This window comes from Camelus dromedarius, chromosome 3 (genome assembly GCF_036321535.1).
Source record: "Camelus dromedarius isolate mCamDro1 chromosome 3, mCamDro1.pat, whole genome shotgun sequence".
Taxonomy (NCBI): Eukaryota; Metazoa; Chordata; class Mammalia; order Artiodactyla; family Camelidae; genus Camelus; species Camelus dromedarius.
Window position 1 is genome coordinate 66,004,082 of NC_087438.1, and position 26,012 is coordinate 66,030,093.

At 38.9% G+C, this 26,012-nt stretch overlaps 1 protein-coding gene across 5 annotated transcripts in view; it reads right to left on the bottom strand.

Moving 5' to 3' along the window:
• Positions 1–11,837: 11,837 nt before the first annotated feature.
• LIX1 (limb and CNS expressed 1) overlaps positions 11,838–26,012 on the bottom strand; it is a 54,856-nt gene continuing 40,681 nt past the window's right edge. For all 5 annotated transcript variants that reach the window (XM_064482681.1, XM_010993974.3, XM_064482680.1 and 2 more), the window contains 3 exons: positions 24,510–24,605; positions 16,963–17,040; positions 11,838–15,211 (listed from right to left, as the gene is read on the bottom strand). In XM_064482681.1, the coding sequence (XP_064338751.1) occupies positions 14,924–15,211; positions 16,963–17,040; positions 24,510–24,605 (462 nt within the window). In that variant the 3' untranslated portion in view covers positions 11,838–14,923. The remainder of the gene's footprint in view (positions 15,212–16,962; positions 17,041–24,509; positions 24,606–26,012) is intronic.

The window sequence follows — 26,012 nt, forward strand, 5'->3', positions numbered from 1 at the left end:
CCTGTCTCACCGGGTAGGTCCTATGTAGACTGACATCAAAGTTGTATAATGGAGAGGATACACTGGGCTTAAAATCAAATCCCAGATCTATTTCATATTATCTATGTGACTTTGGGTAAATCATATAAAATACTGGAGCCTCATTTTTTTTTTCATCTATAAAACTGAGATGAGAAATTATCTCATAGGGCAGTTGTAATAATTAAAATATGAAGTTTGATTTGAAATTATGTAGCATGTGCTTAGCGAAATGAATATTTATTAAGGAAAGAACTTCCATCTCCCTAGGTCTCACCATAGGTCCATGAGACTCTTGTATTTGTGCAAAATGATTTCTTTCTCTTGTGTGTAAACTTCAAAAGCACAGTTGTTAGCCAACCCTCGGGTAATTGTCTTGAGGATTTGAGGTTCTATCAGTAGCTTTCAAGCTAAAATGTCTCCCAGAGGAGCAAAAGTGTATTTTTACTCTTGCTTCTAAGTCCCCTAAGTTCTCAAAGCACAGCTGTGTGAAATGAATTCTAAAGGGACGGAAATTATTATGTAACCCCACTTCTCTCCACTGATGAGGGAGAATGGGTTTGTAAAGAGACCAGCAATTCAGACAAGTCCTAGGATTTCAAGGGATTTTAACGGGCAGCTGAATGTTGCTAATAATTGTCAGAGCAAGACTCAGATGATCACATCAAATCTTCACAGGCATTTTAATGTAATATTCCCTGCACATCTTACATATGTGCTATACCACTAACAGCTTGGCCCACATGTCATAATGCAGCCCAGAGCCATGAGATTTGAGAGGACATGGTTGACGATATTCCTGATCCAAATATGATTCTCAGATCAGCAGTATCAACATCACTTAGGAACTTGTTAGAGATACAGACTCTTGGGCTTCACTCCAGACCTACTAAGTGAGAAACTGCATTTTAAAAGATCCCCAGGTGACTCTTGTGCTCATTAAAGTCTGACAAGTATGGAATTAGCCACTGATTAGGAAGCATTTGGGCTCAGTAGACTGGCAATAGATGGCAGCTGAATGTCCTAGCTGTGTGACTTTGGGCAACCTACTTAACTTCTCTTACTCTATTTCCTCATTTGTAAACTGAGGATAATAATAGTTTCCATGTCAAGTGTTGTTGAAGAGTAAATGTGTTAAATAAATATAAAGCACTTAGAATAGTAGGTGACTCACAGCAAGACAGCTAAGAATTCTTGTTTTACAAACGATGATGATGAGAAAATAAAGCTTAACAAGCTCAGCTGAGTCACACAGAGTAGAAACAGACAATTATAATCCTCAAAAATAATTTAAGTTAGAGACCATCAACTTGGTTCCCTGTCGGCAAAGCACCTTGAAGGGGGGAAATGTTGATACAGAGGCGGCTTTGAGTAGATAGTCTCTAAGTCGGCCATGGCATCTCATCAGATGATAGGAACAGGTCATCAAATACCTGACGTACCTACTGCGTACCAAAATTTAAGTTATTGTTCTGTCCATCTTTCCTCATCATAAACCTTAGTTTTTGACTAAGTTTGTTTGCTAAGAAAGGTAGACAGCCTGTCAGTAAAATTGAAAGTGTATTTTAATAGTTATAATGACTGTTGCCTTGTAGATTTAGGACTAGAATGTTTGTTGTAACCGCATTTATGAAAATATTTGCCATAGACAGCTCTATTTGTTCACCTTTATTTATCATAGGGATTTGATTTTATTCTCTAACCTGTTGATAATCAACCTACTATTATAAGTCTGACTTGGCTCTCAACAACTGGACCAGTATAAAAGGATACTCTTAAAATTAGGTATCAAGAGAAAGGCATAAAGCTTTTTTTTTTTGTCTTTGGTCTTTTGTAAAATGTATTTACGAGTAAACTTGTAGTTTACTACAAAGTTACTTGCTTGTTAACTTTAAATTAACTTTAAAATGTGTATTGCAGAAGCTAAATTTGCCATAAGTAATGAGTGTGCTTTTGTGTGACAATTTAATTGGGCAGAAGGACAGGTACATATAAGGGGTGTACAAAATAGATTCATATTAGAACTCCTAATTGTGTTGAATTGGGAAACTTTAAGTAGATTATGATAAAAGATACTGAACACTTATATGTCATACAACTAGAATGAGCACAATCTGAGTTAATGATGTTTTATGAGACTATAGTATTAAGCTATAGATGTTTATTTGCTTATTTGCTATAAATCTAGTTTTCTTCCCTCATTAATGTATCACTAGCTGCATAGATTGTTTTCAATTTGACCTAAATACATCTTTCAAAGTCATCTCCATCTTTATAAATATAATCAATCCCTTCAAGTGTCCAGGTGGTGGAATCTCTTCTGCAAATATATATACAGATGACAACAATTTAGATAATAAACAGAGGGAATTATATAGGTTATTGTGCACAAAGCATAGAGACATTTGGTTTCTATTGCTAGATGGTATTTGCTTAAAGTAATGAAATTTGCTTCTAAGAAATAAATTTCCTCTGCCAATAGAGAGAAAATCGCTCATCTGATGAGAGAGATTTTCTGGTACCAGGGTTTGCTCAATTTGAACTTCTCTGGTATCATAATGTTGAAGGTTTCTCTTTTAATCACTTGGGTAAACTGGAATAACTCTCCTAAATACAGAAACTGCTTTGTTTTTTAAATGCTCAGGGTCTATAATTAATCAGAGTAACACAGCTTGTTTGTACCACAAGAAACCCAGAGAGGAGAAGGGGGAGGAAATTCTCACAGTTGTCTTTGTTCCTTGGTGTTAACAGATTTAAAACTTCACCTTTACCGCAAACTGCACCTCTGTAACGACAGTGACGAGGCCCAGCTGTGTGCCTTGGCCCTCTTGCCATACCAAGTGGATTTTGTCAAGGCGTCTGTCTCGAGGGTGAAGGAGCTCATTCGTTTAATGATGCATTGGTTTAAGACATCATTTGCCAGCACCACCGAGGAAAATAAGTATGTAACCAGCACATGGGCACCATGTGAGCCTTTCTCTTTTCATGTCCTTTCTTTATTCTTTCAGACCCTACCTCTTTCCTTGGTAGGCAGAGGGAATATATAGAGATGGAAAGAGAGAGAGGGGCTTGAGAGAGAGAAAGAGAGAGAGAGAGAGACTGAATGACGGCTTTTAAAGAGTATAGAATATCTGTGTTACATTATTTCCAATGGAAGAGTTTGGTAGGAACCAAAGAACAGAAACCAAAATATTCAGTGGCATAACCAAATGGATTGGTACAAGGAAGGAAGGCACAGAAATGGAAAAGGGAAACAACCAGCATGATTTGAATGAGATGTTTAATGTTCAAGCTTCTGCTGTTCTAACAGAACAGAGCTGTCCTCCAGAGGAGGTGATCCCTAAAAGTTGATATGAGCATGTTTCCATATCTTTCCTATGGTAGCAACAGGCTCAAGTGTATGGTGAAGTGATGTGAGGGAGATTCAGATACCGGTTTGAGTATTTTAAAATAAACTTTTGAAAAACAGGGAACTAAGATATATTTGTATGAATTCTCCATTTGGCAGAAATAGAAGAGATGGAGGATTTATTAAAACATATTTATATATGGTCACTTTCTACAAGGAATATGTTTTCATCTTTGTATGAAGCTGCAGTACTCTTGATTTATTCATCTGAATCACACACTCTGTTTACTCTTTGTGTACTTTTGTCTTTAACATTGACAAAAGCATTAGTCACTTTGTAAAAACATGTATTACTTCTGTATAATTTCCCTTACCTCTAAGCATCTCTAGCCATTCTGTTTTTTTTCTCATTTGGTTGAGGAAAATTTTATTAGTGAAAATAGGAAAAAAGGAAAACAAAGAAATAAAGCTTCTTGCCTTGAGTAGATCCTTGGTCAGATGATTGGCCTGGTTTTGGCATCTAACACTTTTTTTGGTAGTGGAGAGCATTTGTAAGTCTGAAAGAAGAAATTTATCTATTAATGTAGCAGAATCATAATTCTAAGGCTTAAAAGAGGTGGTATTGTGGGGAAATTGGACCACATATGTTCAAAATTTGATAATTGGTTTTCTATTTTGGGAAAGTAATCTAGTAATGTGTATTAAGTATTTATTATGTGTTAAGGATTTTAAAATATTCACACCATTTATCAAGTTAATTCCCCTCTTTAAAAAAAAGGTAAAATTAAAAAGTAAAAAAATATTTATTACATTTTTAAAAAAACAGGTGAGGCCATTATTTATATTAAAATATGTCATAAAAAAAGAATACTCAAAATAAATATTTTAAAAGAGAGCTCAGAAATACTTCAATGAACTACCTTTATAAAAATAATTTGAATAAGTAAATTAGGAATAGTGCTACTAAATATAATGAAAAGTGGGAATGAAAATTCCCCTGAAAAGCAAATAAACTTGTTATAGAAGTATGATGAAATACTATTTGAGACAAGTTTGGGAAATATAGTAATACATAGATAGATTTACATGAAACAACTTTAAATGACTAAAATAGGACACAAAATAGTATGAACACATATCAGTGCTAAATAAACACATACGTAAACATGCTATAAAAATGTTAAGTAAAATGGTTCAATGCTTATTAAGTCTTTTACCCCCTCTAAATTTTGCTTCATAAAATTTGAAGAGTATCTCCTGCTTGAGCAATGTTCAACCATGGTTTACTTTGTGCAATTGGGAGCATCAGATAATTAAAGCAGAGATGGGGTTTAAGTCTTCTGTCAATTGTTGTCAACCCCTGAGGGAAAATTGCAAGAACTGAGTTACTGATCAGCTGAACTCTAGTTAGCTGTTCAATACTAGGACAAGAGGTTTTGTCCACTTTCAGTTTTTTCTATTTCTCTTGTTGAGGTAAAAACAAATGATTAATATCATACTAAGAAAATGTTACCATTTTATTAGGGGGAAAATTGCATGATTTTGCAATGTATCATGAAAAGATATTTTTATGGCTAATGAATGCCAAGGCAGCACAAACACATATTTGGATGTCAACCACCATGTAATCCTGAAAATGTCATGTTGGCTGTTTTCTTTGGAGTTTCTTTTTAATCCTCAGCTTTAGTTTTTCCCCTGGCGTATATAAATAGCAATTTAACAGACTTAATGGTAAAAAAAATTTCCTTCTTAACCCGCTATCCCCAACTCCCCACAATATCTTTAGAGCACATTTTCTAAATTTGTTTTTTTATGTATACTTAATTAAAAAATATATTTTCAGTTTATTGCTTTAATTTGTTTTTCAATTAATCTATATCGTATCTTTATATCTGTACATTGTGATCTTGCTTCTTGGAATGACTGAACAGTATAGGTCAATGCTGTAGAAAAAAAAGAGTGTGATGTTCAAATACAAGCCACATATGCAATATTATATATTTTAGTAGTCACATTAAAAAGGTAAAAAGTAATAGGTGAGATTAATTTTAATAATTTATTTACCCAGTATATCCAAAATGTTATTTCAACATATAACCAATATAAAATTATTAATGAGATATTTTACTTTTTATATATGACTCTTCAAAATTCAGTATATACTCAAGTAAGACTAGCCATGTATCAAGTGAGCAATAGCCACACGTGCCTAGTGGCTGCCAAACTGAACAGCAAAGTTAGAGATGTGCCATGAAACTATCTAACTAATCCTCTGTTGATGAACATTCTAGTATTTGCTATTTCAAGCAATAAGATAAAAAATATCTTTTTGTGTATATCTTTAAGTTCTTGTAGATGTTTCTACAGAATGAATTCACAGGAGGGAAAAACGCTGGATCAAAGAGATGAAACATGCCAAATTTTAATAGAGGTGCCTCCAAAATAGACTATTAATTTAGCATCTCATCAATAGAGTGGAGAGTGCATTTCCTCACAAACTCACTAATGGTGAATATTATAATTCTGTTTTTTGCCAGTCTGATTGGCGGAAATATTATTATTGCTTGGTAAGCTGTGAAATTGAAAATAGAACTTCTTCTATAAGTAGCCTTTTGAGCTTGGATTTTTCTTGTAACTAAATAAACCTGTCTTCATTTTCTGGGTCAGTGAAAGTAGGCACAACCCTTCATTCTGTGTTTTTAGATTCCGGAGACTTCCCTCCTCTTACACAGTGGAGCTCCTCACCATTTACATCTGGGAACGGGCGGAAAAGCCCCTGTTCTTCAGCCTGGTGCAGGGAATGAGGGCAGTCCTCAAACTTCTGGTTCGGTATGCAGAAATCGATGTGGTTTGGCACAGACACTATCATCGCAAGTTCCCCATTTTTGTAAAGGTTTACCAGAAACACACAAGGTAACTATCTTTTCTACACCCTTAGGATACAAGAAGCAGGTCTGCCATCAAGGAAAAAAGTCTGAAGCAAAGAGTAGCTTTATGGGGATTCAGTGCAAATGGGAAGGACTTAATTACTCCAAAGTCAATTCCCTTCCATTACTTCTCACAGAACTTGAATTCTAAAGTGTGAATTAAGAGTAATTTGAGTGAAATGAATCGAATGTGGATATAGACAACAAATGAGGAAGACACTGGAGGCTGAATCCAGGAAGGACATGCCTCCTCAGGTGAAAAGGGAAAATGGGAGAAAGTCAGAGTTGCTGTGGCAAAAGCAAGTGACTGCTAACAGGTGTGTTTACAAGTGTGGTTAGTCCTCCGTGGACTCACTCCCAGGGTTCCCAGAGAGTCCTTTTCTTAACGGAATTCCTTCTTTAACTCAGACATTCCCCTCTTCTACCTATTGAAGTTGAAACTAGGTTTAGAGATGCACAATTTTAGGTTTGTTTTGTTTTATTTTAGGCCGTTCATTTTAGACCCTGTAAATCCTACCATCAACGTATGTGACACCTGCAATGCCTGGGATGAAGTTGCCCACGTGGCAAGACGCAGCCTACTGAAGCCTCTTTTCAGCAGAGTGAGAGCTGAGCCCCCCTGGCTTTTCACAAATGACTGGTAAACTGGGCAAGGAGCTACTATTCTTGCATTCTATGAAGAAAATAAAAAGGATGCAAAACATATTGCCAGTAAGAACACTCTGGATAAAAGGCAGTGTGAAAGAAACTTGTCCTAACTTAATTCCCGACTTTAGTGAACTCAATCTTTAACAAACATCACTTCAGCTTTTGAGATAACTTACTTCCCCTCCACTGTGTTTTGGATTTATTTGCTTTGGTGGCCTTGCAACCAATAAACATAAAAAAAAAATCCAAGTGGCTGCAATAAATAAATAAACAAAACATAATCCCCCAGATCCTTTGAGAGAAGATTAACTGAAAGAGTAAAATAGCTCCTAGCTTCTATTTCTAATTTATTAAGTTTCAGGTTGATACCAGATTGACCAGATTCAACTCTCCTGGCAATCCGATATTTCCCTGGGTCACCTGTGTTTTCACAATTTTCCTATGAAAATCTGCTTGCACTAAGTACTATTTACTTCCAGACATCATATAACAAATCATTACGTGGAAATATGAAAATATCTGGGAGATTCACAATTGATTGCCTCAGAATAGATTGTTTCCAAAATCATTTTATAACTACCTGTGTCACAATTCATGGGTCAGAGTGGAGCCATACTTAAGGTTTGCAAGTTACTCAGTCATGGATAGGGATGAACAAACTACCCAGGCTATTGAATGGTCCGGTTTCACCACAACTGTTTTCAATTGTTGGGATCAACTGTTTTCTTTTCTATTAAAAGCATTAGCAGCCACTGATAATGAAAGCCAGGGCCCACCAGAAATAGACCAGAGGAAATTTCCTGACTCACTAGCATTGCAACAGTTCATCAGCACTGAAGATATATGAAGTGTGACTGCAGAGTAATGCCAGTGATTAGACTTCTCCACACAACAGAACTCTTACATATAAGTGAGTGCCGTCCCCTTCAGGACAGTGCTCAGAGAACCTGTATGCTTATTCCAGTGATGTGATTGGTCTGGAAACACTTTTGGATTTCCTCTCTAGGGGAAAATGTTCTTTTGAACAACCTTAATGGTGACAAAATTTGTCCTTTGAGGGTGAATTTGATTTTTGGAAATGGTACAATGTATTCATAGTGAACATCTGTTGTTTTTTGTCTGCCTGGAATACTTTTCCCCAAATAATGGCCAGGGAGACTTCATTTCTACTATTGTTCATTGTCTCTGAAGGCTCTCAAAGAGAAATAGTTTCAAAAAGTCTTGGGAAATGGCCATATTCTCCCCATTTTGGTAACTGGACGCTTTTTTACCTCAGGTGACTACTCCTCCCCGCCTAGGTCTAAGTCATTCAGGTGGGATGACTTCAGCACTAGTTCCAAGGGAGCAGACATGTGACTTGGGCCTGGAACAGCAGTTGGGTCAACTGAAACACCCCTGTGACAGTCAGTTCTGGAATTTAGATTTGAACTGCTGGGAAGAGAATTTCCCATTCTACTCCAATGTAAGAATGAAACTGCTGGCCACCATCTTGCTGCTCCAAGGAGAGGGAGCCTGCTTAAAAATGGAGCAAACATGAAGGAAAGATTTGAGAAATAGGCAATGATACACATGAATGTGCACATAGAATATATCCATATAATGAGAGAGATCAAGTCCTGGTTTGTGCTCCTGGATCCAGATGTACTTGGAGCAAAAACTATCCCAGGCCTCTGTTGTTTCAGTGAACTCCCCCTTTGCCTAGTAGGTTTGACTTGAGTTTCTGTCTTACTAATCCTGACTAATTAGTGAGTGATTCCTGACTAATCCAGTAGAACAGAGCCAAGTCTGAATGAATTAACTCATCAAGCAAGGAGTAAGGAAGGCACCAAGACACTGATGACAAATTTCTACTCAAGAAACATTCATTGAGGTGGGTGGGTACAGCTCAGTGGTAGAGTGAATGCTTAGCATGCACAAGGCCCTGGGTTCAATCCCCAGTACCTCCATTTAAAAAAAAAAAGAAAAAGAAAAAATATCCATTGAACACCTGCTAAGTATTAGGCGTAATAGTCGAAAGATTGAAATAAAATAGTCAGTTCAGGAAGGTAAGGTGCTCTCTGCTGACAAAAGAGACTGCTTTTCTCCCTTTGCTCACACAAACTCAGAATACCATTCCCAAGGAGTTCATGACAGAAATGTCTTTAGCAAAGACAGCACTCTTGAGCATTGTCAGAGTGTCAGAGCACATTAGTTTTCCAAGGTGACTCACTTCTTAAGGAGACAACAATAATTTGAGGTCATGAATTCTATCCTTTAAAAATGGAATCCTATTTCCCTCTGTGTTCATAGCTCCTGTGGAATAAGACAACACGGGAATTTCTATGTAGGGGAGCAACAACATGATGGTTAGCACATAATGCATAAATTTATTTCAGATTTGGGAAGGACTCCTGACCAGTGTGTGACCTTAAACTGGAATAGAAGGAGCAGTGAGTAGGGAAAGAAATTAATTCAGTAACCAGTCCTAAGTCTAGCTTTTTTAGCAGCATTTCTATTGCTTGAAGAGGTTTTTTCCTCATGGCAGCTTTCTTGGTCTGTTCTTAGGATGAAGAGTCCAGGATAGTCTAGAGTAATTTCTCTCTGAAATTAGTAAGGTGGAATTTCTTTGGCTGCAAAGTGTGTGATCCCCTTGGATAAAGACAGTGAAGTTACTGCAGGGTACTTGGGCCAGCAGCTTTCACCATTTCCTCATGGGCCTCATGCTTTCACCTTCTACTTGTGTTTCTGCCTCTCTGTGCATCTGCTGTCTACACCAACCACCTTCTCCTCTTTCTATGGACCAGCTTCCTCTGCTGACTCATGATTCCTACTTTCTCATCACTTCAGCCTGCACAGACATGACTCTTCCAACTTCAGCTCCCAACTCGAACTGCCAAATTCCTTCCATGTTTCTTAGTTCACGTGCCTGAGGGGGACAGACCAATCAGTCCAGTTTGTAGTTTTGAGCCAGACTGCACAGAATCACTGGCTAACTATGGGGTATCTGTGATCAGGATAGGGCAATGCCACATGGAGCCAGTGAGAACACCAAAGCAGGAAACCTTAGGGGTCTGCGTGAGGAGGACAGATTCCATGATCAGCCTGCCCAGTGCAGTCCTGCTTTGCATGCCTGTGTGTTTCCCTACAGGACCTACAGAGAGGCTTAGTGGCTGCCATTTTTAGGTCATGCAATGTTCCTGTTTCTAGTGATACCAACTCTTAGAAATTTTCAAAGTACTTGTAGGGAAAAGCAGGAAAAAGACATCTCTTCTTCAATAAGTCAGCAAGTAGAAGAAACCACGATCAGAAGAAATAAGATGTAGTGGCAGTGGTTGGGGCATTGTCAAGCTAACCTGTGGTTGTACAAAGAGAAAATAAAGGGAACTATCTAGAGAACCAGCTTGAGACTGGGAAATATGCCCCAGGGAGGTCTTCAGTAATGTGCTCTAAACCCACAGCTGCCCTTTGTTCCATCTCCCTGCCCACTTACAACCTAGAGCCATGTTAGTCCCATAGATCAGTATTTTAGGCACCCTATTGTTTATATAGGCTAGTCTGGGAAAGTTGCCATCATTTAGACCTTGCTCCTGTAGAAAAATACATCCTCAGGACTGAATAACTTACTTAAAAATGGACTTGTAGACCATAACTGCTGCGAAAATTGGGAACTGCCTATAAATAGATAGCAATTTGGGACTTTCATTTGGGAATCAACAATCTCGAGAGATTCAATAGTTCTCAGGAAGAAGTTTCTGCTTGCCTTTCCCACAGCCTACTTTGCTCCAAGGAAGAAAGTGCTGTTAGAGCTTGGTCAGGTTTAAAAGAGCGACTATAAGCATAGAGATGCACTAGTAGGGATTTCCATGGTTTCTAGTAACGGGATTAAAAGTAATTCCAAATGTTGGAGCCAGAGTGATAAAAAGAGTGGAGATGCTTTTTGGGGAGAGAAAAAGCAGCTATTATCTCTTCCCCTTCTGCTTCTCTCTAGCTTCCAGGAGGGGTAGAGAAGCAACCTCCCCCTCTCTCCTTATGCCTTTCTGGGCTCTCTGTTGAGAGGCTGGTTCATCAGAAGGGCCAGGGCTGTGCTGCCTACTAAAGAATGTGCTCGGTAGCTTTAGGCCGAAACAGCTCAAATTAGACTGTGATCAGAAACACCTGGTGAAGTGGTAAATAATCCAGACCCTTTCCTGGAATTTGGTCTGCACATATGGGTGTGGCCCAGGAATTTGTATACTTAAAGGATGATTCTGGTGCAGATAGTTTGCGTATCATATTTGAGAAAGAAAACCTGGACCCTGGAGCAGAATCTGGCTCTCCTGCTGAGATAAGGGGAGTGTGTGTGTGTGTGTGTGTGTGTGTGTGCATGTGTGCACGCACATGCTTGCCCTGCTTTAGTTCTAGGCTCCAGGAAAGCCTCTTGCCCGAGCAAAGGGTTTTACTCCTACCTAACTCAGAAGACCTCAACATTTTGAATTTGGGGCCAAGGCCAAGTGGAGTAATAGCTCCTGGGATTTAGATCAGAGACCTCTGGACCAGAACTTCCTTGTTAGTGCACAATGGTTCTCAACCTTCTTGCACGTTGGAACTACCTGGGGAACTTTAAAAAATACTGATGCCTGGGCCCCACTTCCAGGGAGTCTGATTTCATTAGTCTGGGTACAGTCTCAACATTGAGGGCTTTTTTTTAAAGCTCCTTAGATAATTCTAATGTACAAAATTGAGAACCACTGTGGTAGGAAAAATCATCTTTATGGAGCTCTGGCTAAAAATAATCTTAATATTCACTCTTTAACATGGTGGACACCATAGAAGAAATATTGATATTTGCATTTCTCTAAGGTAAAACAAAAAATATGAACAATATATAAGAGATAATGTCTTTAATAGTGTTTACCTGTAAACATAGTCAAGGATAATAAAAATATTCTTAGTCTTGCTTCTTTTGTCCTTTGGAAAGAAAGAAAGACATGGCATGATGTCACTGAGAACTCTTTAAAGCATTTCAGAGATAAAGCCAACTACAACAATACTCCTGACTTCAAAAGCTTTCCCTAAAGAAACCAGAAAGTGTTAAAACTTTATGTCTTCTTTCTCCTTTTCCTGAGACCTAGCCTATCAGATTCATAGTTGATGTAGGTACAGTATTTCAGGATTACATATGGCTTGATTCATTTCTGTTTCTAGAAATAGATGAATGAATTTAACAGCAAACATATCAGTGGATTATATCACTTTTGAACAAATAGACAACTGAATTCTGATCATAAAAGGAACAATGACTTTATTAAATCTGTAATATTCTCATAGGTTCACACAAGTTTAGTGACTAGTTTGCATTAAGCAGCTTTCTCATAACAATCTAGTAATGTATCTGGATTTTGCGAAAATTAAACTATCTCTTGTCAAAATACAGTGCAATTCTGTATTTAAGGATGATGACATTTATCTTAGAGATAGGTTAATAGGGCAATGTCTGAACTAGGCTGGATTCCTGCTGAAAAGTTTAAAAGACTATAAAGTATATGCTCAAAATTAAGAGTTCTTAACTGGGGGTCCTTAGACAGAGCAATCCATGTGTTTAGGGGAGGTCCACATCCTCTCTGAAACTGTGTAATTTTGAATGTACATGCTTTGTTCTCTTTTCCTAGAGAAGTTTCATAGCTTTTGTCAGATTATCAAAGGGTTTCTAAGCACAAAAGGTTAGGACTCAGAGCACCATATATTTAAAGAGAGAATCCTCCACTCTAGACCCCTTCAACATAGTATGTTATTAAGAACAAGATATAGAAAATGAAAAATTATAATAACCTACTTTGCTCTTCAATGCTGTTCTTCTCAGGGCCAGGATTATAGATGTTTATGTGATGTACTGACAGTCATTAGGTCTTAACTGAAATTGATTTGCTATAAATGAGCATCAAAGGGACCTACCGTGGCAAAGATTCTGACTTTTTCTTCTTTTGCTGTAACTTGCACATCATTCCAGGCAGAGTGTGCAGTTTTGACCAGCCAGGAAAATCTGATGGTGGCCAAGGGAGAACTTCTGCTTTTAGTGTACAGAAAGGGTACAGTTTTGTCACTGCAGGGCAAAGAGTAAATTTAATATTTTTCCAGCTGATTTTTGTTCCTGCAGCTAATTAGATGGTGTCAGCTTGAGGAGGTCATTGTCAAAGGCTACAAATGTAGTACAGACGTACCTACCTTTAATCACACCCAACATGGCTTTTTGGAAATGATAAAGAGTAATGACTTTATAAAAAAATTACTTTAAATAGGAAGTAATTTCATTTTAAAATGTATTCAAATTATAAATATTAATTCTAATTCCTCTTCTGGAATATAAGAGAATCAAGTTTTCTTCTAGGTGACATTTAGCCTCATTATGGGGAGGAATATGACTTTTGTTAAAACAGTATTTTTTAATAAAATTTATCTAATATTATATAATACTACCTTTTCAAGACATTTGAGGAGGGCAGATATGTAGCTAAATTTTCCACTGGTGTGAGAAATATGATGTACAAAGTTAATTTTTTTATTATAACGGCTAATTCCAAGATACATGCTCAGTATACAGTAGTTTTCATGGGGATTCAAGAAGTGACAATTACCACTGCAGATATTTAGCTATGACGCTGAATTATCATGCTTTTGTAAACTTTAATGTAATTATAATTATGTTTTAGCTTTCATGAGAGTTAATGGGCATTTCCCTAAACAGGAAGAAAAAGAAACCTTATTTAAAATTGAGAAAACTGTTTTCTCTTATTTGAATTAATGGAGTAAATTCAAGATGCTCCTTTCCATGTTATGGACAGGAAAACACCTGTAAGTGTTTGAAATTGACACTGTTGCCATTCTTAAATCTGAGTGACCAGGAACCATCTAAAAATTGGTTTGCATTTGCTTTTGGTTTTCTAATCAGTTGACTGACTCAAAGCATCTTCAAAGTGAGATGGCAATGTTTTATCCCTTCTTTAAAGAAGATTCCAGAATTTAAGCTGAAAAATGACACTACATTGGAGCTACTGGTGGCTTACGTTCTTGCACAACAACAAAGACAGCTAATGATTCCTTTTCTCTAATATATGAGAAATGAATCAAATGTAAATGTAAGCACTGTTAAATGCTAATGATTTTTCAAAATGTTCTAACCTTTGAAATGCCAGTAACTTTCTCCATTATAGGTATATGACTGAGGTGGCAGAAATAGAAACAAATCATTTCATCTATCTGCAAATTAAAAATGAACATGACATCATAGGACTCATTAAAAACTAGATATTATTCTTCTTGAGGAATACAAGTGAGGGTACTACTCTAGGTGACATTTATCCCTGTATGGAAGAGTGTGAATTAAAAAAAAAAAGTATTACAATGACATTTTAGGCCACATTAAATTTATCTAGTCTTTTCATACTATTACCACTATAAGATCTTTGACAGTGGGATGTTCAGATAAAACCCCACAGAAGTTTTGTATTACACCTAGTAGAGTGTAAGCTAACTTGTAGCTTACAAAGCTTAGGAAGAAACTCTGACCTTTGGATATTTTTAAAAACAATTCATATTGTTATTTAATCCCAAATACTTTTTTAAATTGCTGTCATTCTAATTTCCATTTCCGGCTAATGTTCTTTTGGGGGATGCTACATTGGCCCATTCTTTCACACAACATATATAATCCAGCAAGGCACATGTCAACCAGGCCTCAGGTTGGAGCCAGGCCTGGAAAATATTTTTCAGACAATCCTGTCTCCATCTTTTCAGTCTGAGGTGTAACTACTGAGAGTGTGATGGGAAAGCTGCATGGAGTGGGCTGTTGGGTCCTGTAAGGGTCCTACTACTCTGAGATTCTGTGGCTGGAATGGGAGGGGAGAACTAGTACAGCCTTCGGGTAGCAGCTATAGGTACTAAAGCCTCTGATGAGCTCCTTCCATGGGCTTCCTAATATTAGAGTCCGGCCTCTGCTCCCCTCGGGGGCAGCTGGGACCTGGCCTTGCTAGTGATAGCCACAAAGGGCTGTGAGGCTCAGCTGATCATCACTGGGTGAGGAAGTGTCGGGATCACTGTAGATCTGAGTCAGGGCTAAACTCAGGATTTCTTTCTTTTCTTTGTAAAACCGTAGTTCTTGTCCTGCTTTCCTGGCTTCCTCCAACTCCCTCAGGGCCATTCGCAGCTCTTGGGAGAGAATTCCTGGCAACTCCCGCTCCTTCATGATCCAGTCCAGGGCCATGTGGCTGCGCATCTTTTCATCTAGGGAATACTGGGAATAGTAGGAGATGACTTCCTGGGAGCCAAGAAACAAAGTCCAGAGCGTCAGTAAAGAGAAACAAAGGCACCTGTGCTCATGGCCTGCCAACATCTCACTTCCTGCGCCTCCACCCCCCCCCCCCCATCCATGGGTGTTCTACCAACAACTAAGCCTCCCTGATGTTCATAACCCGAAGCCAAATCCAGGTTGAATCAAAACACTACCACCAGGAATGACTCAGTAATGTTCACAGAATAGAATCCTAATCTTGTTTGCTTTGAAATGCATTCTGACAACATGTATGAACATTACCTCATTTATTCATTGAACTCTTCTGCTCAGTGTTATCTCCTTTGGCAAGATAGACAGAGGGAAACAGCTATAGGGAAGGATTCAGGCAGAACTGGGTTTGGTCATACCCATTGCAGAAAGCAGGAAACCTTGAGTCAGGACAAGACTTAGACACCAGGAGAGTCAAATTCCTAACTGCTGTGTTGTTAGCATAAGGAAGATGACAGTCTGAATAGCATATGGGAACTACAGAAAGAACTTTAAAAATGTATTATGGAACATAGGCATCATTATTATAGATACATACACATGATTGATATGTACTTAATGTACATTGTCTCTTATTTCTGCAAAAATCAAAAATTAGTCATTACCTGTCAATTCTCATGTTTAAAATTTGCCAATACATTGTAACCTTACGTATAAGTTTGATGGATGCACTTTAAGAAGATCTTGTGGAGTGGATGCATTGCTTATTTTTATTTTCAAAAACATATGGTATTTATATATGACCTTAACAAATTAAAAACGATCATGGAAAAGTGTTTATAACCAACCCAGCATATTTCAAAGGCCTTTTATAAAATCAAAGAAAAGAAAAAAAAAAAGCCAAAGCCATTGTCAGCTACTCATTTCTTTTCCATCTTAGACATTTTTAAAGCCAGGCTTTCTAAGCAAAGAACAACTTAAAACTCCAGGGGCTGCAATGCTTGGAAAACTCTTATATCCACGCTCATCTTGCTGACTAGTAAAGGCTTTGTTTCCCAGACAAATTCCTGTTGGAAAATTCTCAAAAACAAACTACCATCTACAAAGTCTAATGGTGGGTAAAGGAAGAATAAATGTAGGGAGAAAATAGGTGAGAACCATTAAGTGCACAGCAAAGGGTTTGCCTTTGCCATTAAAAAGAGGGGATGAGTGCTTCTCATAGGCAGCAAAGAAACAGTGAGATGCTGTCTCTGAAAAACAAAGAAGAAACTTTCAAAGTGAAAAATTGGGAGATTGAAATGCCTGGTTGCCCACCTTTATAATCGTTTCTGTTGTCCACTGGGGCGACTTGGTGGGGGTAGGAAAAATCCTCCCATCCACAACCAACTCTACCTGAGCTCAGTGAGGAGGTTCAGAAGCAGTGCAGACTCCAGTTTCTTTCTGCTTTGGAGAGTGGAGGAGGTACACACTCCAAGCAGGCAGGACAGGTGCATAGAGTAGACTCAGTATTCGACTTAGAAACTAAGTCTCTCTTAACGATCCCGCCGTTCCGGTATTCAGTACAGTTATCTAAATCAGTCCCGTGCCCAGCCAAAATTCTTCTTAGTGTGCATATCTGGTTAGTCCCTGATGCAGCATATTTGGTCATATGTATGTCCTCCGCTCTTAATAAATAAATTACTAAGTTTAAACACAGAAAAATCCAAACAAGAGAACCTCCTTGGAATATGATGAGCCATCTTCTCGGTGCTTACAACACAAACTTGTGCTTGATTGGAAAATCTCACCTGTCGGGAACACTTTGTTTCACGAAGGGCTTTTAGGCTTCCATTCCAGTGCAGAAGTTGGAAAATGGTCATCAGCTCCTGTAAAACCCAAATACCTGTCATTAATCTCAAGGCAGAAATGTGAAAAAAGGTGCCTCAGTGATTGCTGAGCAGGGCAACTCTGACCCCCAGCTGTATCAGGGAAATAGAATACACTGTACTGTCAGAACACTTTGAGACTTCTCAAACTCCACAGTTTCAGGCTTCTGAGCACTTTTCCTTCCCTCCCCTGCTATATCCATATCTGGCACAATAAAACGATTAAATAATTGACAAATACCTTTCAATATTAAAAATATATATGCTCTAACAATTATACACTCAAGAAGTTATGTGAATGTACTGGCATGTCTGAGAATAATGTACAGGCAAGGCTATTTTTTTCATCATTTGAAAGAACTGCCTTAGACTGGGAATATTTTCAAGTTCATTTTTAAAGGAATGGTTAAATAAAGTATGATACTGAAGTGCAGCAGAATTTGCCACCCCAAAATATGCCACTTTGGTATATTGATTATTTTGAGCTGTAAGTACTTAAAAAACAGCCAATGCAGGGAGAGGCTTTCTCTGAATTCCCCTTAACTGCCTAAAAGACAGAGCCTCCCACTTGTCACAAATCCCCTCCCCAGGAGTTTTGTCAACCAGGGAAGACTGACTCTTATCATAGAAGTGGAAACTGAAGTCTACTCCACACCCAGGCAAACTTAGTCACAAACTATCATACCTCCCATCTATTCTTCTAAGGGCCCATTCTTCTTTCTTAAAGATTACTCTCCCCTGAAAGGCCTACATCCCCTCTCCTTTCCCTAATAAGATACTTAACTCTGAATGCTAAGCCACCTCAGCAAGTACTCATTTTCCCCCGTGTATCTGTCACGTATACATGAGATGTACTTCTGTTTTTCTCTTGTCAATCTGTCTTTTATTACAGGGGCCTCAGCTAAGAACTCAGAAGGGTAGAAGGAACATTATTCTTCCTCCCCTACAATATGTTTATACTATCAAATATGTTGCAACTGTAAAGGGTGAGAAGGCTCTCTAGTTCTAATATAATCTCTATGAGGTGTTGTTAAAATAAAAGCAAGGTGCACAACATGTATACTGTGTGCTATTATTTGATTAAAAAAGAATAGAAGATCCCTATAAACATTTGCTTGTAAACGCCTAGAAGAGTTCTGGCAAGATACAAAAGAATCTGGTAACCGGAGCTGCCTCTGGGGAAAGAGAAGGAATGCCTGGCGGGGAAGAGTGGGAGGGAGAACTTACTCTGACATTCTTTTGCACCTTTTGAGTTTTGAATCATGTGACAATATTACATGTTAAAGAAAACAATTGAAATCTTTAAAAATTTAGGCCAAGAAATAAAAATAAAGTATATAATGGACTAGCTACAGAAACTGTAAAATACCCCCCAAATTGATAAATTCAGTTGAGAAAATGCCTTAAAATATGGACAATAAGGACATTAAAACCCACCCATAGCTTTCACATTCAGCAGCCAGGCCTGAGCACAGCATTAAGCCTTTCTGTCTGCATCATCTGTTCCCTGCACGATACCAAGGGCAAGATAACTGAAGGTTTTATTTTCCTAATCTGATTAGGATTAGCAGTCTTCCATTGATGTTATCTACATTTTTTGATTTTTGATCAAGAAAACAACAATTGTGGATCAATGATACAAGTTACAACCCATAAAATTATCAGAAAATAACAAGGAAATTTCCGGTCATGAAACTAATTAAGAAAACAACATTTAGGAGATGGCCTATGCCCATTGAAAAAAAAAAGCACTTTTATTGTCTTTATGCCTGCTTCCTCTGGAAAATGTTTTCATTATGAAAATCAGGAGGTACAAAGTGACTCTGAGATTCCAGTCATCTTAAAATGATGAGGCAAAATTTAAAGCCGTAAGACCATCAGAAGAACAAACAGCACTATTGTCTTGTCTAACATTGCCATTAGAATGTAATGCTTTTCTTCTTTTCAGCTTGGGGTCCAGTATGGGATTTTGTGTATGCACAGTAAGCACTCCAAGAGTCCATAGAGACCCCAGTCAAAGCAAAACTGTGTGTTTCTGTTAATTAAAATATGACATGGATACTGGCTGAGCTATGCCTCCTGCCCCAAACATGGACCTCCTGGTCTGCCCAGGGTCCTGGATCCAGTGCCCAGGGAAGCCACCCCTCCCATGCCTTCTCTTCACTTCTCTCTGCCCCCATCCAGATTCCCACTCTGTCACATCACTACGTTAATCTGGAAAAGTGATTTGCTTTGTTCTATAAGCAAATCTTGCCTAATCTGTCTGGCTCTCACAACTGTGCTTCTTATCAAAGTAACCCCAGTGACCAAGGAAGGTAAATTTATATTGTCCTTTTTACTGTACCCTCAAACCTACTCACCAAATACTCCACAGCCATAAAAATGAATAGGAAAAATAGAATTAAAAAATGCTCTTTAGGTCCTGATATAGAACAGTCTCCAAGGTGTTACAAGAGGGACAATGTTTACAAATAAGACATTTGTTACATGTTCTATCTACTTAAATTTTATATCCAATTATATATGTCCATTTAAAAAAAAAATAAAATAAATACCACTCCACTCCTTTACCCTGCAATCTTTATGTAAAGTTGACAGCCCAGAAAGATACACCAAGTTTATTCTGTGGCTTCCAATAGCCCTCTTGACATTGTCCCTACATCCTTTGTGGCCCAATTTGAGAAACAACCTATTGCTAACAGGGCTCTTAATTCCATCCTCCAACGATTGTTGCCTTAGTAATATATTTTTCCTCCAATGTTCTCTAATCTCTCATTCTTATCTATGCACTGAGTCCCTCTTCCAGATAAATTCCAGTCATTCCACCCCACAATCCTTGTAAGACTTTCGAACCCACAGTTTTGCTGTGAACAGAACCAGAAACCTTTCTCATGTCCCTTGGCAACCTACATGTCTCAAAGACTTCCCCACAGAGACTTGAACTGGTTTTACAAGCAGGAAGAGGATCATCTTCCTTACCCGCTCTGGTTTGTCTAAATTTCTATTCTGTCACCAGGCAGTTTTTCCATCTGCCATAACACAACTGCCTCGTCCTCATTGTTGCTTGTTTGTAAAAATCCCTCAGGAAAGATGACCTTCTTTGTGCCTTCTTACATTACGCTCTGGTCGAGTTCTCACCCTCCACCGTGGAGATACAAATCTCACCATCATTATGTGAAATATATTGAAATATTCCCACATTCTTCCTGTCCCACTTCTTTTCCCTTGGATGACCCAGTTCACTATCTTCAGATCTTCCTGAAGCTGTGTAAGCCCTGGGCTCAACCCCAGGAAACCCTTGATTCCACTGGAAATCCTCGCATTTTGGCAGACTGGCAAGGAGAGGGCTGCTGGGGACTTCGGTAAGGATTCGCTTCCTAGTTTCACCATGATTCCTTGCTGCCTGGCCTTCACAGCACTGCTTTCTATCTGTCGAAGCCCTATCACTCTAAAGGAAGCCTGTACGACGAGCTGTCTGTCCTGCCCCTTCCTCACTATAGTCTTTGTCCTGTATTTGTTACACGGGCTGATCTAGAAGCCTGGGGAGTCTGAGTGGGCTGACAGGTAAACAAGAAGCTGGTCTAGAGGTGGGGCTGAGACTCGGGTGAGGTGAGTGAAGCAAGACTTAAGATGAGTCATGCTAGTTCAGGGGCTTTTATTTAAAATTCTACCTTTATTTAAAAAGTTGATGTTTTGTTTGTCATGAATTTTTGCACATTTATTTTGAGTTTTAAAAATACCGCATTGTAATATTATTTTAATATTATCCTGATTACTGAATTTTTTGATGCTCCGTTAACTTTTGTGCCTGAGTTGAATGCCTGACTCTCTTTACTCTAGTCTGGACCCTTCTGGGGTCCATCTCAGGGAGCAAGGCCGCTTCACAAGCTTGTGATCTGTGCAGTCATACAGGGTTCCAGCTCGGTTTAGTGTTCCACTGTATAAAAATTCTCAGTACTTGTTGAACAAAAGGCCTTGCATTTTCATTTTGTATTGGGCTCCGCAAATTACATAGCGGTCCCCATCAGCTAAGTCAATTTAAAATCTATTGGTAAATCAAGCCCTCTGTTTTCTTTCTCTTCAGGGAAAATTGCAGTTTCAGCTCTCATTCTAGAGCTTTCCTGGTTCATTTTGTCATTCATTCAATTTAAACCAACAACTGGGCTCTGTCTTCACAGTGTTTCCTGGTGTTACCTCCTATGAGAAACAATGTTTGGCCTTTCAGCTACGTCGTGGGGGGAAAACGGACACTGCTTCTCTCTAGAACTCTGTCTGGGAGACTGGCTTGGTTCTGTGATTCATCAGAAATAAGAAAAACAAACAGTGTAAATGGAGAACTTGAAAAACAGGTGGGCACCATCTCCCCACCCAAGAGAATGGATTTAAGAGGAAATTTGTTTATGGGATGAGGTTTTAAAAGGCGACCTGGAGAATTTAGCAAAGATGTAAATAAACAACGAGTCTTTGGATTGCATTAGGCTTCAGAATAAATATATTAACCAGCTCAGTCAAAGTCGGCCTCATTTCTGACCCTGACAAGACCCAGTGGCTAGAGCTGTCGCCATCCCACCCTTCAAACACCAGGCAGTTTTCTCTATGGCAAGACTACCTTAACAGGCATCCCAGCTTCCTTCCCACAAAGTGAAGGTAAGCAGAAGCCTATCACATTTCCTTTGTGCGCTGTCCTCTTGCTGGCCCACCCTGGGAAGGCTGTGGGCAGTTAGGAGACACCAGCCTTGTTTTAATATGATATACTCATCCATAGCTAGATACAAACACACATCTATTACCCACCAGGGGTACAGAATTGCTGTGTTGACTGCAAACAGCCCAGGTCTGTGGTCAGTTCCCATTATGTGCAGAAACAAGCTGATGCATTTAACCCAGGCCACCAAGGAATGTGTAGGAACCCAGCAGGCGACCTGGAGCTGGCTGAAAGAAAAGGGATGTGCTCCATGGCCCTCCTCCTGGGTTGCCAGCATCCCTACTGGGAGGAGGGAAGGGGGATTTTTTTCTGCCCTCACATCTTCCTCTTCCTTTGTCCCTCATCCAGCACGCAGCCTCCTTTATGAGAATTTATGAAGCATTTCCACAGTATGATTTAAATTATTATTTCACACATTTAAATACCTTGCTACAAGGACCACACAAAAAACATGTAGCTCATAGCAAAGCAATTAAAATATTACCAAAAGGTGGTTGAGTACAGCCTTTCATAGTACTTGGACAGAATTTTAAGCATAAAAAAATTTTTTTGCATTCCTATCTTTGGCAGCCTAACTTGTGGCATTAAAAAAACATGCCTGATTTTCTGAAAATAGCTACTAAATCCCATACAAGCTACCATATACTGGGCCAGGCAACGCTCATTCTATAATAAAAGAAGTACAACATTCTTTCGTCAGCATTGAAGGGGGAGGAAATAAACAAGGTTCTTCCTTGGGGAAATCACTGTGCTAGATGCTTTATAAATGTCATATTATGTAAGTCCTACAAACATCCTACACAATGGGCATCATGATGCTTATTTTACAGGAGGGAAAACTGAGTCTTGGAATGGTTGAGTTCACAAATGCCAAATGGTAGTGCAGGCTTCACACTTAGGTCTGTATTTTTAAAAGTTTGTGTTCCTTCCCTTCTGTCATGCTCCTCCCTTTTATTTTTTTTCTGTTTGATTTTAGACTGTTAAGGAAATTAAAAAAAAAAAAAAAGACCCCTTACAATTCTACTATTTTATTCTATGGCAAGGGCCCTGAGACATTTAGTGCAGGGGAGTTACCATGTCCTCTGAAGCCTTTATGCTAGATGCTGTTGTCAAGGGGATCTTTCCAGGAGCCTCTGGCATTTCGAGTAAAGCAGTCCTTCTTCAGAAATAAATATAATAGTTGTTAACCTTCACTGAGCAGTTACTATATGCCGGGAGCTGTTCTGGACTCTCTGTGTGGTCCCATTTAATCTTCACAATGCACATCGAGGTAGCACCACTACTACTGTTGCTACTACTATTCTTCCTGATTTACATACAAATGAGGAAACAGATTTAGAGGTGAGGAAATGAACTAGGCTAAAATGGACCTGCCCACTCCCAAGCCTGGGCTCAGAACCACTGAGCTGATGTGTGCCCCCATCTACACCGGAAGGTGAGATTTAAGATCTCTTCCAAACCAAGACAAGCAACATCAAAGGTCAGTGAGATCACAGCCACTTAAAGAGAAACCTGGGTGACTGAGATCTTCCTAGGACAGGGCATTTTTGCTTTAGAGTATTTTTGCTTTAATCAAACAAGAGAATGATGAGGAAATGGCTGATTATTAAAAACAGGCAGGGGGGCATATCCACCAGGAGAAGTGGCTATGTCATTTTCATCAGAAAAAAGAGTTTGAAAGGTAACAAAGAAGGTATTTGAAAGTTGGTGGCTTCAGGGCTCAGCCGGAACATCACTGTAAATTATACCATGATGGACATTTTTGTCCATAAAACTTTATATGTCTGATTGCTTCTTGGAATTTAACCCCCGCCTCCAAAAAAATTCAGGGGGTAAAGGCCCTCATTATAACATTTCACATTGATCCCTACTAGTATTGATACACATGGATGGTTAACTGCATTCAAGTTTAGATTTTTTAGCACAATGTTCATTCTCAAACACTACTGAATTTTCGTCTGGACAGCACAATATAGGATGAAAAGTCAGGAGTGTGAGCTCAGAAATCAGGCTGGCTGTGCCATTTACCAAGCTATATAGCATACCTCCTTCAGTGATGACATGGGAATAGTAAATACTCATATGTCCATTGTGAGGGTTAAATTCTGGTAAGATTTATTAAACGCTTAGCATAGTGCCAGACAGAGTAAGCATCCAGTAAATGTTAGCTACTATTATTCTTATTGTTACTAATACAATTATTTAATTTGCAAATAACAGGTAGTATATTTCCTCAACTCTATTATTGCTTGTTGGCAGAGGAATGAAAATGGTTACAGCTTGCTCCGTTTTTTGATTTAGTTAACGATAGAGGGTGGCAGATCTTGTTTAACAGGAAAACCGTAACTGAGGGGGGAATTGTTTAATATACATTGCAGGCACCTTCATCTATGACTTCTGAAAATTAAGAACCAGTCACAACCAACACTTCAAACTGTTTGACTTGGTTTAAGGGAGAGTTTTATATCGAAAAGCTGGTAAAATGTTACAGAGTCGTAAGACAGTCATGTTCCTCACCTGTTTCTTAAGTCTTTTACTTCCCTTTAAGAAAGCAAAGATTGTGTGTTGTTTGCTTGTTTGTTTTAACCTACTGAGGTGTGGCTAAAAAGGAGCTACGGTGCTGGATCCTAAGAGGGTTAAATTAAAATGACCAAAACAAAAAAAGTGAAGATTATTGGGACAGGAGACGTTAGTGGTAAGAGTAGCAACCTCCCAGGCTTCTGGGTTGGGTAGCAAAACTAAGATGTGGCAGGAAGTCAGGTACCTGAAATTCCAGCATGGTCTTCCCCATGTTTGACTCCAACATGTAGTGATAGGCTCCGATGCTGGTGCTGGGGTCATCTGCATCATCCAAAGTGCCCTTGGGAAGGAAGCAGAAAAGGAAAGTATTACAGAGTTTTCCTCCTCTTCTTTGAGTGGTCTTGAATTAATCCTGTGGCCACAAAGCGAGCCTTTCATTGTCCTTCAGGTGTGCATTCTACAACCAGTTGATTGCTGATAAAATCCTTTACCTCATTATGACTTAGAGTAAATATGATTTTGTCATCAATTTGAATCTAGCTTTTGATTAGAACGTTAACTGATTATATAACCGCTAAAAGAATAATTATCCCAAAGCAGAAATCCCCATATCTCTCCACAGGGTTTTTGTTGGTGGTAGCGTTAATGTTTGAGCGGTTGCCCTCTGAGGCTGCCTCCATCCGTTATTGAAATCTTGAAAAGCTGACCTTGCTCCTTTGGATTCCAATGATCACCAAGCAAATTATGTAGCTGACAGGGAAAAAAACTCTCCGGTTGTATGGACCATTCATATTTTACCACCATGATTCTTAATGGGAGCTGTTCATAATATGCCAGTGTTCGGCCTGGAGACATAGATTTTTATATATTTTTTTCACTTCTGGACCACTTAATCTTTCGGAAACAAGGTGGGTGGGTGATGGGAAGAAATGAAATTCCTCTTCAGTTTGGTTAGGGGAAGTGGCATTAAAAAAGCTAACATGAGCACTGGAATGGCATTGGGGCCTGCCCTTCAATATCCCACGGCCTTGGATTCCTGGGAAGGTGGGCGATGGCTTTGTGAGACTGAACAAACAACTGCCAGCATCAGATAGCAGCAAATTTATAGCTTTTGAATGCAATAACATTAACACACTACTGCTGAAATATTTATGTTGGCTTTTTAAATATCCCAGAGGAAATCCATCCAGAAGCATGCAAACCATATATATTCTCTTTCCTTAGAAATTTCCATGAAAAAATGATAAATTACATTTATACTGAGGGCCCTTCCCTGCTCCTGAGTAAATTCCACACATATAAATCAGGCATCATTTTCCTAACTCCTCTCCCTCAAAGGCACTTGAAATTTACAGGGCAGGAAAATAAAGGCTTCCTTTCATCCGCAGGGCAGATATAGAACAGAGCTCCCTGACATCTCTCTGCCAGGAAAACCACTCTCTGTCCTCTGCCTCTTCCCTTATCTCTCCCCTGTATGATAAGAGCATTTATAAGGGGAAGAGGAGCAAAAAGATCACTGCTAGTGTGATAATATCACCCCCATTATCAGCAGCTTCTTCAGAATGACAGAACCTTTAGAGTCAGATTAAGGGAATCAGAGAATGAAAATCTCAGATGGGGTTTACTTATGCTAAAGGAGAAACCAGGAGGTCGCTAATCCCTTTGGTAATGCCAAGTTCCTGCACTTGGAGGACACCAGGGTGACACCTGTCCCAGTGAAGACCCAAGGCTTCCTCCATGGCTTATA